This window comes from Aquila chrysaetos, unplaced genomic scaffold (assembly GCF_900496995.4).
Source record: "Aquila chrysaetos chrysaetos unplaced genomic scaffold, bAquChr1.4, whole genome shotgun sequence".
Taxonomy (NCBI): domain Eukaryota; kingdom Metazoa; phylum Chordata; class Aves; order Accipitriformes; family Accipitridae; genus Aquila; species Aquila chrysaetos.
In genome coordinates, this window is record NW_024470389.1 from 1,043 (window position 1) to 15,287 (window position 14,245).

General features: G+C 62.3%; 3 gene segments (V, D, J or C); 2 read left to right on the top strand and 1 right to left on the bottom strand.

Annotated features, from left to right (window-relative positions):
* Positions 1–233: 233 nt before the first annotated feature.
* Positions 234–10,863, top strand: LOC115338131 (the record flags this gene model as incomplete). The annotated part of the segment is given in 3 exon segments: positions 234–418; positions 10,505–10,738; positions 10,858–10,863. Coding segments are annotated over 3 exon segments (425 nt in total), but the record flags the coding sequence as incomplete, so codon positions are not given.
* A 154-nt stretch (positions 10,864–11,017) lies between these two features.
* LOC115338132 lies at positions 11,018–11,777 on the bottom strand. The segment is given in 4 exon segments: positions 11,018–11,030; positions 11,101–11,476; positions 11,569–11,653; positions 11,772–11,777. Coding segments are annotated over 4 exon segments (480 nt in total).
* Positions 11,778–11,816: 39 nt separating this feature from the next.
* LOC115338133 overlaps positions 11,817–14,245 on the top strand; it is a 56,561-nt gene continuing 54,132 nt past the window's right edge. The window contains 2 exon segments of the C gene segment in view: positions 11,817–11,842; positions 12,161–12,228. Of these exon segments, the coding sequence occupies positions 11,817–11,842; positions 12,161–12,228 (94 nt within the window).

Consider the following 14,245-nt stretch of genomic DNA (forward strand, 5'->3'; position numbering starts at 1 on the left):
CAGCCGCTTGTAGAACGATTCATCCGTCTCTTCAACCTGGTCGGGCGGTCTATAACAGACTCCCAGCACAATACCTGTCTTATCGGCTTTCCCGGCACCGAGCCCCGACGTCCCTGGAACGCGTCCCCAGATCCCAGCGTTGTCCTGAGACCCCCTGCTCCCAGAACAGACCCATCCCTCCGGACCGAATCCCCCCCCGGACCCCAGATTCGCTCCCGTGAGTCTGGGGCCAGGCTGTAGGAAGGATCAGTGGGAGCGGGGGGGTCTCTCCCCTTCTGCCCCCTGCCCAGGGCTGCGGGCGGCCGTGCAACTGGTCGAGTCCGGAGGGGGCCTCCAGCCCCCCGGGGGGTCCCTGGGTCTCCTCTGCAAGGCGTCCGGCTTCGACTTCGGCAGCTACGGCATGTTCTGGGTGCGACAGGCGCCCGGGAAGGGGCTCGAATGGCTGGCAAGTATTCACTACAGTGGTGGTTACACCTTCTACGCACCGGTGGTCCAAGGACGCTTCACCATCTCGAGGGACAACTCCCAGAGCACGGTCACGCTGCAGATGAACAGCCTCAGGGCCGACGACACGGCCACCTACTACTGCGCGAAAGAAGATGATAATGATGGTGGCACCGACGCTGGCACCGAGCCCCAACATCCCTGCTCTGCATCCGCAAATCCTGGCATCTTCCTCAAATCCCTCCTCATTCCTGGACTCTTGCAACCTACCTGCTCCCTTGCACCCAACCCGGACCCTTGTCCTGAGTTTTGACCCTTCCCACCCAGCCCAGACGTCTCTCGCCCAACCCGCAGCCCTTGCAGAAGAGGCACAGGGAGGAGGTTTTGGGGCAAGACCCGGGGATTTGGGCACCGTGCAGGGGTCCGGGCTCCTTCCAAAGGATCCAGACTCGTGCAAACAGTCCAGGCTCAGGGCGAGGGTCTGGGTTGGGTGCAGGGGTCCAGGTGGGGCACAAGGGACCGAGAACTGGATGGGAGATTGAGGAAGATGCCGGGATTTGCGGACACAGTACAGGGATGTTGGGGCTCAGTGCCAGCGTCGGTTGTCACCATAACCACCAGCTTCTTTCGCGCAGTAGTAGGTGGCCGTGTCGTCGGCCCTGAGGCTGTTCATCTGCAGCGTGACCGTGCTCTGGGAGTTGTCCCTCGAGATGGTGAAGCGTCCCTTGACCGACGGCGCGTACGCTGTGTAACTACCACTGCTTGCTAATACTCGCGACCCACTCGAGCCCCTTCCCCGGCGCCTGTCGCGCCCAGACCATGGTGTAGCTGCTGAAGGTGAAGCCGGAGCCCTTGCAGAGGAGGCGCAGGGACCCCCCGGGGGGCTGGAGGCCCCCTCCGGACTCGACCAGTTGCACGGCCGCCCGCAGCCCTGCGGAGAGGGAAAGGACGGGATTGAGTCGCCCGGGTCCCAGAGTCGCCCACCCACCCAAAATCCATGTTCCCGGGGTAGGGGTCAGCGTGGCTGGGTCCTACTGATAGCATATGTCCATACATTCCGTCTGGTATGTCCAAATATTTTGATGGTTTTAATATTTTGTGCCAGCCGTGGAAACTGGTTTGCTGCTAAAAGACTGTAAAAGTGAGATTTGGTAAATAATATTAGAAATCTTATTGGAACCAACTAACACTGTGTTTGAAACACTGCTTTCAATATTTGAGACGTACTCAAGCCCCTTCCCGGGCGCCTGTCGCACCCAGAGCTTGTCGGAGCTGCTGAAGGTGAAGCCGGAGCCCTTGCAGGGGTCTGGGCTCAGTTCCAGGGTGCAGGATTGGGTCAGGGGTCTGGAAATGGGGCTGGGGGCCGGGCAGGGATGGTCAGAGCCCGTGGAACCCTCCTCTGGTGTAACCATCACCCCGAGCAACTCGAGTCCCCCTGGGCAGAGAGGACCCCCCCAGCAGGAAAAGCTCCAGAGCAGCCCCCGCTCCACCTTCCTCCTCCTCTTCTTCCTCGCATCCTCCCAGGTAGGATCCCCCAACCTCCAGAACGCAGATTTTGGGTGGGTGGGCGACTCGGGGACCCGGGCGACTCAATCCCGTCCTTTCCCTCTCCGCAGGGCTGCGGGCGGCCGTGCAACTGGTCGAGTCCGGAGGGGGCCTCCAGCCCCCCGGGGGGTCCCTGCGCCTCCTCTGCAAGGGCTCCGGCTTCACCTTCAGCAGCTTCGGCATGGAGTGGGTGCGACAGGCGCCCGGGAAGGGGCTGGAATACGTCGCGAGTATTGAGGACGATGGTAGTGGCACCTACTACGCGCCGTCGGTCCAAGGACGCTTCACCATCTCGAGGGACAACTCCCAGAGCACGGTCACGCTGCAGATGAACAGCCTCAGAGCCGACGACACGGCCACCTACTACTGCGCAAAATATGATGGTTGTGATGATGGCAGTGACGCTCAGAATGAGCCCCATCATCCCACTGCTGTGTCCCCAAATCCCAGCATCTTCCTCAAACTCCCACCTCATTCCTGCTCCCTTGTGACCAACAGGACCCTCGCCCTGAGCCCGGACCCCTGCCCCGACCTGGGATCCTTTGCCCCGAGCCTGGACCCTTGCCCCATGCCCCAAAATCTCTGCACCGTTCCCAGCATCTTCCCAAAGCCCGGACCCAAGCCCGGACCCTCGCCCTGAGCCTGGACTCTTTGCACGAGTCTGGATCCTTTGGAAGGAGCCCGGACCCCTGCACGGTGCCCAAATCCCCGGCTCTTGCCCCAATCCGAGGCTCGGTGCGTCCTCTGCAAGGGCTGCGGGTTGGGCGAGAGACGTCTGGGCTGGGGTGGGAAGGGTCAGAACTCAGGACAAGGGGCTTCGTTGGGTGATGGGGACCAGGCTGGGTGCAAGAATCCAGGAATAAGGCAGGAGTCTGTGGAAGAGGCGAATGTTTGGGGACACAGTGGAGGGTGTCGGGGGTCGGTGCCACCACCATAATCACCAGCAGCTTTCGCGCAGTAGTAGGTGGCCGTGTCGTCGGCCCTGAGGCTGTTCATCTGCAGCGTGAGCGTGCTCTGGGAGTTGTCCCTCGAGATGGTGAAGCGTCCTTTGACCGACGGCGCGTAGTAGGTGCTACTACCAGTGCTGTAAATACTTGCGACCCACTCCAGCCCCTTCCCGGGCGCCTGTCGCATCCATCCCATGTTGAAGCTGCTGAAGGTGAAGCCGGAGCCCTTGCAGAGGAGGCGCAGGGACCCCCCGGGGGGCTGGAGGCCCCCTCCGGACTCGACCAGTTGCACGGCCGCCCGCAGCCCTGCGGAGAGAGAAAGGAAGGAATTGTGTCGCCCGGGTCCCAGAGTCGCCCACCCACCCAAAATCTGTGTGCCCGGGGTTGCCAGATCCTACAGCAAAGGGCTGCGAGGAAGAAGATGAGGAGGAGGAACGTGATAGTGGGGGCTGATCTGGGGTGGGTCCTGCTGGGGGGGTCCTCTCTGCCCTGGTTGTCTAGAGTTGCTCAGGGTGATGGTCACACCAGAGGAGGGTTCCACGGGCCCTGACCATCCCCCAGTCCTGCTTCCAGACCCCTGCACCCGACCCGGACCCTTGTCCTGAGCCTCAACCCTTTCCACCCAGCCCAGACCCCTTGCACCCAACCCGCGTCCTTTGCGGCAAGCCCGGGTGTGCCATGGGCGGCTGTGCAACTGGTCGAGTCCGGAGGTGGTCTCCAGACCCCCGGGTGGTCCCTGCGCCTCCTCTGAGGGTCCGGCTTCACCTTCAGCAGCTACAGCATGGTCTGAGCGTGAGAGGCGCCCGGGAAGGGGCTCGAGTTCCTCGTGGCTATTAACAGCAGTGATGGTAGGACCTGGTACGCGCCGTCGGTCAAGGGACGCTTCACCATCGCGAGGGACAACTCCCAGAGCACGGTCACGCTGCAGATGAACAGCCTCAGGGCCGACGACACGGCCACCTACTACTGCGCGAAATATGATGGTGGTTATGGTGACACCGACGCTGGCACTGAGCCCCAACATCCCTGTACTGTGTCCCCAAATCTTGGCATCTTCCTCAATCTCCCATCCAGTTCTTGGTCCCTTGTGCCCCACCTGGACCTCTGCACCCAACCCAGACCCTTGCCCTGAGCCTGGACCCTTTGCACGAGTCTGGATCCTTTGGAAGGAGCCCGGACCCCTGCACGGTGCCCAAATCCCCGGGTCTTGCCCCAAACGCAGGCTCGGTGCGTCCTCTGCAAGGGCTGCGGGTTGGGCGAGAGACGTCTGGGCTGGGTGGGAAGGGTCAGAACTCAGGACAAGGGTCCGCGTTGGGTGCAAGGGAGCAGGTAGGTTGCAGGAGTCCAGGAATAAGGCAGGAGTTTGTGGAAGAGGCCAAGGTTTGGGGACACAGCGGAGGGTGTCGGGGGTCGGTGCCACCACCATAATCACCAGCAGCTTTCGCGCAAGTAGTAGGTGGCCGTGTCGTCGGCCCTGAGGCTGTTCATCTGCAGCGTGACCGTGCTCTGGGAGTTGTCCCTCGAGATGGTGAAGCGTCCTTGGACCGACGGCGCGTAACCTGTGCCACTACCATCGCTGTAAATACTTGCGACGAATTGGAGCCCCTTCCCGGGCGCCTGTCGCATCCATCCCATGCCGTTGCTGCTGAAGGTGAAGCCGGAGCCCTTGCAGGGGTCCGGGCTGGGAACAAAGGGTCTGGCTTCAGAGCAAGGGGTGCAGGATTAGGTCAGGGGTCTGGAAACAGGGCTGGGATGGTCAAGGCCCCCTGAACCCTCCTCTGGTGTAACCATCACCCTGAGCAACTTGAGTCCCCCTGGGCAGAGAGGACCCCCCCCAGTAGGAAAAACTCCAGAGCAGCCCCCCCATCCACATTCCTCCTCGTCTTCTTCCTCGCATCCTCCCAGGTAGGATGCCCCAACCTCCAGAAGGCAGATTTTGGGTGGGTGGGCGACTCGGGGACCCGGGCAACTCAATCCCGTCCTTTCCCTCTCCGCAGGGCTGCGGGCGGCCGTGCAACTGGTCGAGTCCGGAGGGGGCCTCCAGCCCCCCGGGGGGTCCCTGCGCCTCCTCTGCAAGGGCTCCGGCTTCACCTTCAGCAGCTTCGGCATGGAGTGGGTGCGACAGGCGCCCGGGAAGGGGCTGGAATACGTCGCGAGTATTGAGGACGATGGTAGTGGCACCTACTACGCGCCGTCGGTCCAAGGACGCTTCACCATCTCGAGGGACAACTCCCAGAGCACGGTCACGCTGCAGATGAACAGCCTCAGAGCCGACGACACGGCCACCTACTACTGCGCAAAATATGATGGTTGTGATGATGGCAGTGACGCTCAGAATGAGCCCCATCATCCCACTGCTGTGTCCCCAAATCCCAGCATCTTCCTCAAACTCCCACCTCATTCCTGCTCCCTTGTGACCAACAGGACCCTCGCCCTGAGCCCGGACCCCTGCCCCGACCTGGGATCCTTTGCCCCGAGCCTGGACCCTTGCCCCATGCCCCAAAATCTCTGCACCGTTCCCAGCATCTTCCCAAAGCCCGGACCCAAGCCCGGACCCTCGCCCTGAGCCTGGACTCTTTGCACGAGTCTGGATCCTTTGGAAGGAGCCCGGACCCCTGCACGGTGCCCAAATCCCCGGCTCTTGCCCCAATCCGAGGCTCGGTGCGTCCTCTGCAAGGGCTGCGGGTTGGGCGAGAGACGTCTGGGCTGGGTGGGAAGGGTCAGAACTCAGGACAAGGGGCTTCGTTGGGTGATGGGGACCAGGCTGGGTGCAAGAATCCAGGAATAAGGCAGGAGTCTGTGGAAGAGGCGAATGTTTGGGGACACAGTGGAGGGTGTCGGGGGTCGGTGCCACCACCATAATCACCAGCAGCTTTCGCGCAGTAGTAGGTGGCCGTGTCGTCGGCCCTGAGGCTGTTCATCTGCAGCGTGAGCGTGCTCTGGGAGTTGTCCCTCGAGATGGTGAAGCGTCCTTTGACCGACGGCGCGTAGTAGGTGCTACTACCAGTGCTGTAAATACTTGCGACCCACTCCAGCCCCTTCCCGGGCGCCTGTCGCATCCATCCCATGTTGAAGCTGCTGAAGGTGAAGCCGGAGCCCTTGCAGAGGAGGCGCAGGGACCCCCCGGGGGGCTGGAGGCCCCCTCCGGACTCGACCAGTTGCACGGCCGCCCGCAGCCCTGCGGAGAGAGAAAGGAAGGAATTGTGTCACCCGGGTCCCAGAGTCGCCCACCCACCCAAAATCTGTGTGCCCGGGGTTGCCAGATCCTACAGCAAAGGGCTGCGAGGAAGAAGATGAGGAGGAGGAACGTGATAGTGGGGGCTGATCTGGGGTGGGTCCTGCTGGGGGGGTCCTCTCTGCCCTGGTTGTCTAGAGTTGCTCAGGGTGATGGTCACACCAGAGGAGGGTTCCACGGGCCCTGACCATCCCCCAGTCCTGCTTCCAGACCCCTGCACCCGACCCGGACCCTTGTCCTGAGCCTCAACCCTTTCCACCCAGCCCAGACCCCTTGCACCCAACCCGCGTCCTTTGCGGCAAGCCCGGGTGTGCCATGGGCGGCTGTGCAACTGGTCGAGTCCGGAGGTGGTCTCCAGACCCCCGGGTGGTCCCTGCGCCTCCTCTGAGGGTCCGGCTTCACCTTCAGCAGCTACAGCATGGTCTGAGCGTGAGAGGCGCCCGGGAAGGGGCTCGAGTTCCTCGTGGCTATTAACAGCAGTGATGGTAGGACCTGGTACGCGCCGTCGGTCAAGGGACGCTTCACCATCGCGAGGGACAACTCCCAGAGCACGGTCACGCTGCAGATGAACAGCCTCAGGGCCGACGACACGGCCACCTACTACTGCGCGAAATATGATGGTGGTTATGGTGACACCGACGCTGGCACTGAGCCCCAACATCCCTGTACTGTGTCCCCAAATCTTGGCATCTTCCTCAATCTCCCATCCAGTTCTTGGTCCCTTGTGCCCCCACCTGGACCTCTGCACCCAACCCAGGTACCCTTGCCCTGAGCCTGGACCCTTTGCACGAGTCTGGATCCTTTGGAAGGAGCCCGGACCCCTGCACGGTGCCCAAATCCCCGGGTCTTGCCCCAAACGCAGGCTCGGTGCGTCCTCTGCAAGGGCTGCGGGTTGGGCGAGAGACGTCTGGGCTGGGTGGGAAGGGTCAGAACTCAGGACAAGGGTCCGCGTTGGGTGCAAGGGAGCAGGTAGGTTGCAGGAGTCCAGGAATAAGGCAGGAGTTTGTGGAAGAGGCCAAGGTTTGGGGACACAGCGGAGGGTTGTCGGGGGTCGGTGCCACCACCATAATCACCAGCAGCTTTCGCGCAGTAGTAGGTGGCCGTGTCGTCGGCCCTGAGGCTGTTCATCTGCAGCGTGACCGTGCTCTGGGAGTTGTCCCTCGAGATGGTGAAGCGTCCTTGGACCGACGGCGCGTAACCTGTGCCACTACCATCGCTGTAAATACTTGCGACGAATTGGAGCCCCTTCCCGGGCGCCTGTCGCATCCATCCCATGCCGTTGCTGCTGAAGGTGAAGCCGGAGCCCTTGCAGGGGTCCGGGCTGGGAACAAAGGGTCTGGCTTCAGAGCAAGGGGTGCAGGATTAGGTCAGGGGTCTGGAAACAGGGCTGGGATGGTCAAGGCCCCCTGAACCCTCCTCTGGTGTAACCATCACCCTGAGCAACTTGAGTCCCCCTGGGCAGAGAGGACCCCCCCCAGTAGGAAAAACTCCAGAGCAGCCCCCCCATCCACATTCCTCCTCGTCTTCTTCCTCGCATCCTCCCAGGTAGGATGCCCCAACCTCCAGAAGGCAGATTTTGGGTGGGTGGGCGACTCGGGGACCCGGGCAACTCAATCCCGTCCTTTCCCTCTCCGCAGGGCTGCGGGCGGCCGTGCAACTGGTCGAGTCCGGAGGGGGCCTCCAGCCCCCCGGGGGGTCCCTGCGCCTCCTCTGCAAGGGCTCCGGCTTCACCTTCGGTGGCTACGCCATGGCGTGGGTACGACATGCGCCTGGGAAGGGGCTCGAGCGCGTCGCAAGTATTTACAGCGATGGTAGTGGCACCTACTACCCCACCGTCGGTCGAAGGACGCTTCACCATCTCGAAGGATGACTCCCAGAGCACGGTCACGCTGCAGATGAACAGCCTCAGGGCCGACGACACGGCCACCTACTACTGCGCGAAATGTGCTGGTGGTTATGGTGGCACCGACGCTGGCACCGAGCCCCAACATCCCTGTACTGTGTCCCCAAATCTTGGCATCTTCCTCAAAGTCCCATCCAGTTCTCGGTCCCTTGTGCCCCACCTGGACCCCTGCACCCAACCCAGACCCTCGCCCTGAGCCAGGACCCCTGCCCTGATCGTGGATCCTTTGTCCCCGAGCTTGGGCCCTCACACCCTCCCCCAGCGTCCCTGCACCGTTCCAGCATCTTCCCAAAGCCCGGACCCAAGCCCGGACCCTCGCCCTCAGCCTGGACTGTTTGCACGAGTCTGGATCCTTTGGAAGGAGCCTGGACCCCTGCACGGTGCCCAAATCTATGGGTCTTGCCCCAAAACGCAGAGTTGGTTCATCCTCTGCAACGGCTGCAGGTTGGGAGAGAGATGTCTGGGCCTGGTGGAAAGGGTCAAACCTCAGGAGAAGGGGCTTGGTTGGGTGAAGGGGACCAGGAATAAGGCTGGAGATCTAGGAAGACGCCGGGATTTGGGGACGCAGCGCAGGGATGTTGGGGCTCAGTGCCAGCGTCAGTGCCACCACCATAACCATCAGCAGATTTCGCGCAGTAGTAGGTGGCCGTGTCGTCGGCCCTGAGGCTGTTCATCTGCAGCGTGACCGTGCTCTGGGAGTTGTCCCTCGAGATGGTGAAGCGTCCTTTGACCGATGGCGCGTATTCTGTTCTACTACCATCGTCGTCAATACTCGCGACGAATTCCAGCCCCTTCCCGGGATCCTGTGGCACCCAGCGCATGTGGAAGCTGCTGAAGGTGAAGCCGGAGCCCTTGCAGGGGTCTGGGCTCAGTTCCAGGGGTGCAGGATTGGGTCAGGGGTCTGGAAATGGGGCTGGGGGCTGGGCAGGGATGGTCAGGGCACGTGGAACCCTCCTCCGGTGTAACCATCACCCCGAGCAACTCGAGTCCCCCTGGGCAGAGAGGACCCCCCCAGTAGGACCCACCCAGGAGCAGCCCCCCCTTCCACCTTCCTCCTCTTCTTCTTCCTTGCAGCCCTCTCAAATAGGATCCCCCCAACCTCCAGCACACAGATTTTGGGTGGGTGGGCGACTCAGGGACCCGGGCGACTCAATCCCGTCCTTTCCCTCTCCGCAGGGCTGCGGGCGGCCGTGCAACTGGTCGAGTCCGGAGGGGGCCTCCAGCCCCCCGGGGGGTCCCTGCGCCTCCTCTGCAAGGGCTCCGGCTTCACCTTCAGCAGCTTCGGCATGAACTGGGTGCGACAGGCGCCCGGGAAGGGGCTCGAGCGCGTCGCGGGTATCAGCAGCAGCGGTGGTAGCACAGGTTACGCGCCGTCGGTCAAGGGACGCTTCACCATCTCGAGGGACAACTCCCAGAGCACGCTCACGCTGCAGATGAACAGCCTCAGGGCCGACGACACGGCCACCTACTACTGCCCAAGAGAAGATTATGGTGGCACCGAGCCCGGCACCGAGCCCCAAAGCCCCCGCCGCGCGTCCCCACGTCCCGGCATCGTCCTGAATCTCCTCTCCGTGGATCGTCCGGCTCATAGGTCACGAATGAGTTTCACCACGTCTGGTGCGCAGACGGGATTCATGGGGGGGCTACACAAGCGACCCAGCCTTGGGTTGCGTTAAGGCCCCGTCTCTCCGCAGAGACGACTCACCGGAGCCGTGTCGACAGCTCGGCCCTTCGTTGTCTGATGAACCCTAAACAGGGCGATGGCTGCACCGTTCGAAGATCCAAAACCCGGGCTGAGCCTTGAAATCCCGAAACAAAGAGTATGCCCCGAGTCTCAGGCTAACCGTTACTCAGTTGCTTGAGGAAGTAAGGTAAAGAAAAAAACCCAAAACCTGGAGGGTTTCGGCTTCAGTTTCACGTGACAACCTTGTGTACGCAGTCACAGAGCAGTAGAAGAAAGAAAGAAAAGGGGAAACTCCACTCAGATATACAGAATCCCCTCAGGCACAGGCACACACACCGTTCCCCAGGTCGGGGATAAAACCCGTAGGATTCGGGTGGGAAACAGGGGAGTCGCTTCTCCAAATACACGGTCGGCTTGTGAAGGAGACCCTTCCCCCCGGATAGGGACAGCGGTCGAGGTCGCTGCCCTGGGACTGAGAGCCCTTGCCCGGAGGAGTAAGTGAATATCGTTTATGCTCAAGTTTGGAAACACTTCTGCGCTTCTGGCGGTCTGCGAACCGCTCGTGGCTGCAGCAGTGCCCTACTCTCCGGGCGATGGTCGCACCGAAGGAGGGTTCCACGGGCCCTGACCATCCCTGCCCCGTTTCCAGAGCCCTGACCCAATCCTGCACCCTGGAACTGAGCCCAGACCCCTGCAAGGGCTCCGGCTTCACCTTCAGCAGCTACGGCATGAACTGGGTGCGACAGGCGCCCGGGAAGGGGCTCGAGTTCGTCGCGGGTATTAACAGCGATGGTAGTTGGACAGGTTACGCGCCGTCGGTCAAGGGACGCTTCACCATCGCGAGGGACAACTCCCAGAGCACGGTCACGCTGCAGATGAACAGCCTCAGGGCCGACGACACGGCCACCTACTACTGCGGGAAACAGGATGATGGTGATGGTGGCACCGACGCTGGCACCGAGCCCCAAGATCCCTGCGCTGTGTCCCCAAATCCTGGCATCTTCCTCAAACTGCCACCTCACTCTTGGCCTCTTACATCCTACGTGCTCCCTTGCAACCTACCTGCTCCCTTGCCCCCAACGCGGACCCTTGTCCTGAGTTCTGACCCTTCCCACCCAGCCCAGACGTCTCTCGCCCAACCCGCAGCCCTTGCGGAGGACGCACCGAGCCTGGGATTGGGGCAAGACCCGGGGATTTGGGCACCGTGCAGGGGTCCGGGCTCCTTGCAAAGGATCCAGACTCGTGCAAACAGTCCAGGCTCAGGGCGAGGGTCTGGGTTGGGTGCAGGGGTCCAGGTGGGGCACAAGGGACCGAGAACTGGATGGGAGATTGAGGAAGATGCCGGGATTTCAGGACACAGCGCTGGGATGCTGATGGCTCGGTGCCGAGGTCAGGGCCATCAGCATTGTCATTATATTTCCCGCAGTAGTAGGTGGCCGTGTCGTCGGCCCTGAGGCTGTTCATCTGCAGCGTGACCGTGCTCTGGGAGTTGTCCTTCGAGATGGTGAAGCGTCCTTGGACCGACGACGCGTACCAGGTGCTACCACTGCTGGTAATACCCGCGACCCACTCGAGCCCCTTCCCGGGCGCCTGTCGGATCCAGTTCATGTCGAAGCTGCTGAAGGTGAAGCCGGAGCCCTTGCAGAGGAGGCGCAGGGACCCCCCGGGGGGCTGGAGGCCCCCTCCGGACTCGACCAGTTGCACGGCCGCCCGCAGCCCTGCGGAGAGGGAAAGGACGGGATTGAGTCGCCCGGGTCCCGGAGTCGCCCACCCACCCAAAATCTGCGTTCTGGAGGTTGGGCGGTCCTACCTGGGAGGGCTGCGAGGAAGAAGACGAGGAGGATGAAGGTGGAAGGGGGGCTGCTCTGGGCTGGGTCCTGCTGGGGGGGTCCTTTCTGCCCTGGTTGTCTAGAGTTGCTCAGCGTGATGGTTACACCCAAGGAGGGTTCAGGTCTTGGTGCAAGGATTTCAGGAATGTGCTGGGATTTGGGGACAGCGTGCCGGGGTCGGTACCATCATCATCACGAGCAAGACGAGACGGTGGAGAATTCAGGAAAGATGCTGTGCCTGGAAAAAAGGGAGGGGTGGGTGAAAGGTGTTTTAGGATTATGTTCTGCTTCTCATTGCCCTACTCTGGTCGATTAATGACAAATTAAGTTAATTTTCCCCCACTCGAGACTGTTTTGCCTGTGAAGGTAATTAGTGAGGAATTGTCCCTCTCCTTATCTCCACCCACGAGCCTTTTGTTAGATTTTTCTCTTCTCTGTCAGGCTGAGGGGGGAACGATAGAGCGGCTTTGGTGGGACCTTGGCCTCCAGCCAGAGTCAAACCATGGCAATCACACTGAGCAATTTGAGTCTGCGTGGAGAAGAGAGAGAGAGAGAGGACCCCCCCCCCAGCAGGACACAGCCCCAGAGCAGCCCCCCATCCACCTTCATCCTCCTCCTCTTCTTCCTCGCAGCCCTCCCAGGTAGGACCGCCCAACCTCCAGAACGCAGATTTTGGGTGGGTGGGCGACTCTGGGACCCGGGCGACTCAATCCCGTCCTTTCCCTCTCCGCAGGGCTGCGGGCGGCCGTGCAACTGGTCGAGTCCGGAGGGGGCCTCCAGCCCCCCGGGGGGTCCCTGCGCCTCCTCTGCAAGGGCTCCGGCTTCACCTTCGGCGGCACCAGCGTGTCCTGGGTGCGACAGGCGCCCGGGAAGGGGCTCGAGCGCGTCGCGAGCATTGACAGTGGTGGTGGTTGCAAATACTACACGCAGTCAGTCAAAGGACGCTTCACCATCACGAGGGACAACTCCCAGAGCACGGTCACGCTGCAGATGAACAGCCTCAGGGCCGACGACACGGCCACCTACTACTGCGCGAAATATAATGACAATGCTGATGGCCCTGACCCTGGCTCCGAGCCGCAACATCCTAACGCTGTGTCCTGAAATCCCGGCATCTACCTCAAGTCTCCCATCCAGTTCTCTGTCCCTTGTGCCCCACCTCAACCCCTGCACCCAACCCAGGTCCCTCGCCCTGAGCCCGGACCCCTGCCCTGATCGTGGATCCTTTGCCCCTGAGCCTGGACCCTCACACCCTGCCCCAGTGTCCCTGCAACATTCCCAGCATCTTCCCAAAGCCCGGACCCAAGCCCGGACCCTCGCCCTGAGCCTGGACTCTTTGCACGAGTCTGGATCCGTTGCAAGGAGCCCGGACCCCTGCACGGTGCCCAAATCTATGGGTTTTGCCCCAAAACCCAGGCTTGGTGCGTCCTCTGCAAGGGCTGCGGGTTGGGCGAGAGACGTCTGGGCTGGGTGGGAAGGGTCAGAACTCAGGACAAGGGGCTGCGTTGGGTGACGGGGACCAGGAACAAGGCGGGAGTTTAAGGAAGAGGCCAGGATTTGGGGACACAGCACTGGTATGTTGAGGCTCGGTGCCACCATCATCATCATCATCACCATCACAAGCACATTTCGCGCAGTAGTAGGTGGCCGTGTCGTCGGCCCTGAGGCTGTTCATCTGCAGCGTGACCGTGCTCTGGGAGTTGTCCCTCGCGATGGTGAAGCGTCCCTTGACCGATGGCGCGTAGTTTGTGTAACCACCGCTGCTTTCAATACCCGCGACCCACTGGAACCCCTTCCCGGGGACCTGTCGCACCCAGAACATGCCGTAGCTGCTGAAGGTGAAGCCGGACGCCTTGCAGAGGAGGCGCAGGGACCCCCCGGGGGGCTGGAGGCCCCCTCCGGACTCGACCAGTTGCACGGCCGCCCGCAGCCCTGCGGAGAGGGAAAGGACGGGATTGAGTCGCCCGGGTCCCAGAGTCGCCCACCCACCCAAAATCTGCGTTCTGGAGGTTGGGGGATCCTACCTGGGAGGGCTGCGATGAAGAAGAGGAGGATGAAGGTGGAGGGGGGGCTGCTCTGGGGTGGGTCCTGCTGGGGGGGTCCTCCCTGCCCTGGTTGTCTAGAGTTGCTCAGGGTGATGGTCGCACCAAAGGAGGGTTCCACGGGCCCTGACCATCCCTGCCCCGTTTCCAGACCCCTGACCCAATCCTGCACCCCTGGAACTGAGCCCAGACCCCTGCAAGGGCTCCGGCTTCACCTTCAGCCCTCTCTGCTGCCCCGGAATCCCCACAGAGACCCCAGACCCTGCCCCGAGCTCAGACCGCTGCCCCGAGCCCGCACCCTTGGCCCCCAGCCTGGACCCATCCTGCCCCATGCCCAGAGCCTTTGCTCCAAGCCCCGTATCCTGACGCTGAACCGGGACCCTGCACCCAGAACAGACCCTTCCTGCGCCCAGACCCCCCCAGGATCCCAGATTTTCTCCAGCCTGGAGAAGCATGAGGGGAAGCTGGGGGGGTCTCTCGCCTTCGGCCCCCTGCCCAGGGCTGCGGGCGGCCGTGCAACTGGTCGGGTCCGGAGGGGGCCTCCAGCCCCCCGGGGGGTCCCTGCGCCTCCTCTGCAAGGGCTCCGGCTTCACCTTCGGCAGCTTCTGGATGCAGT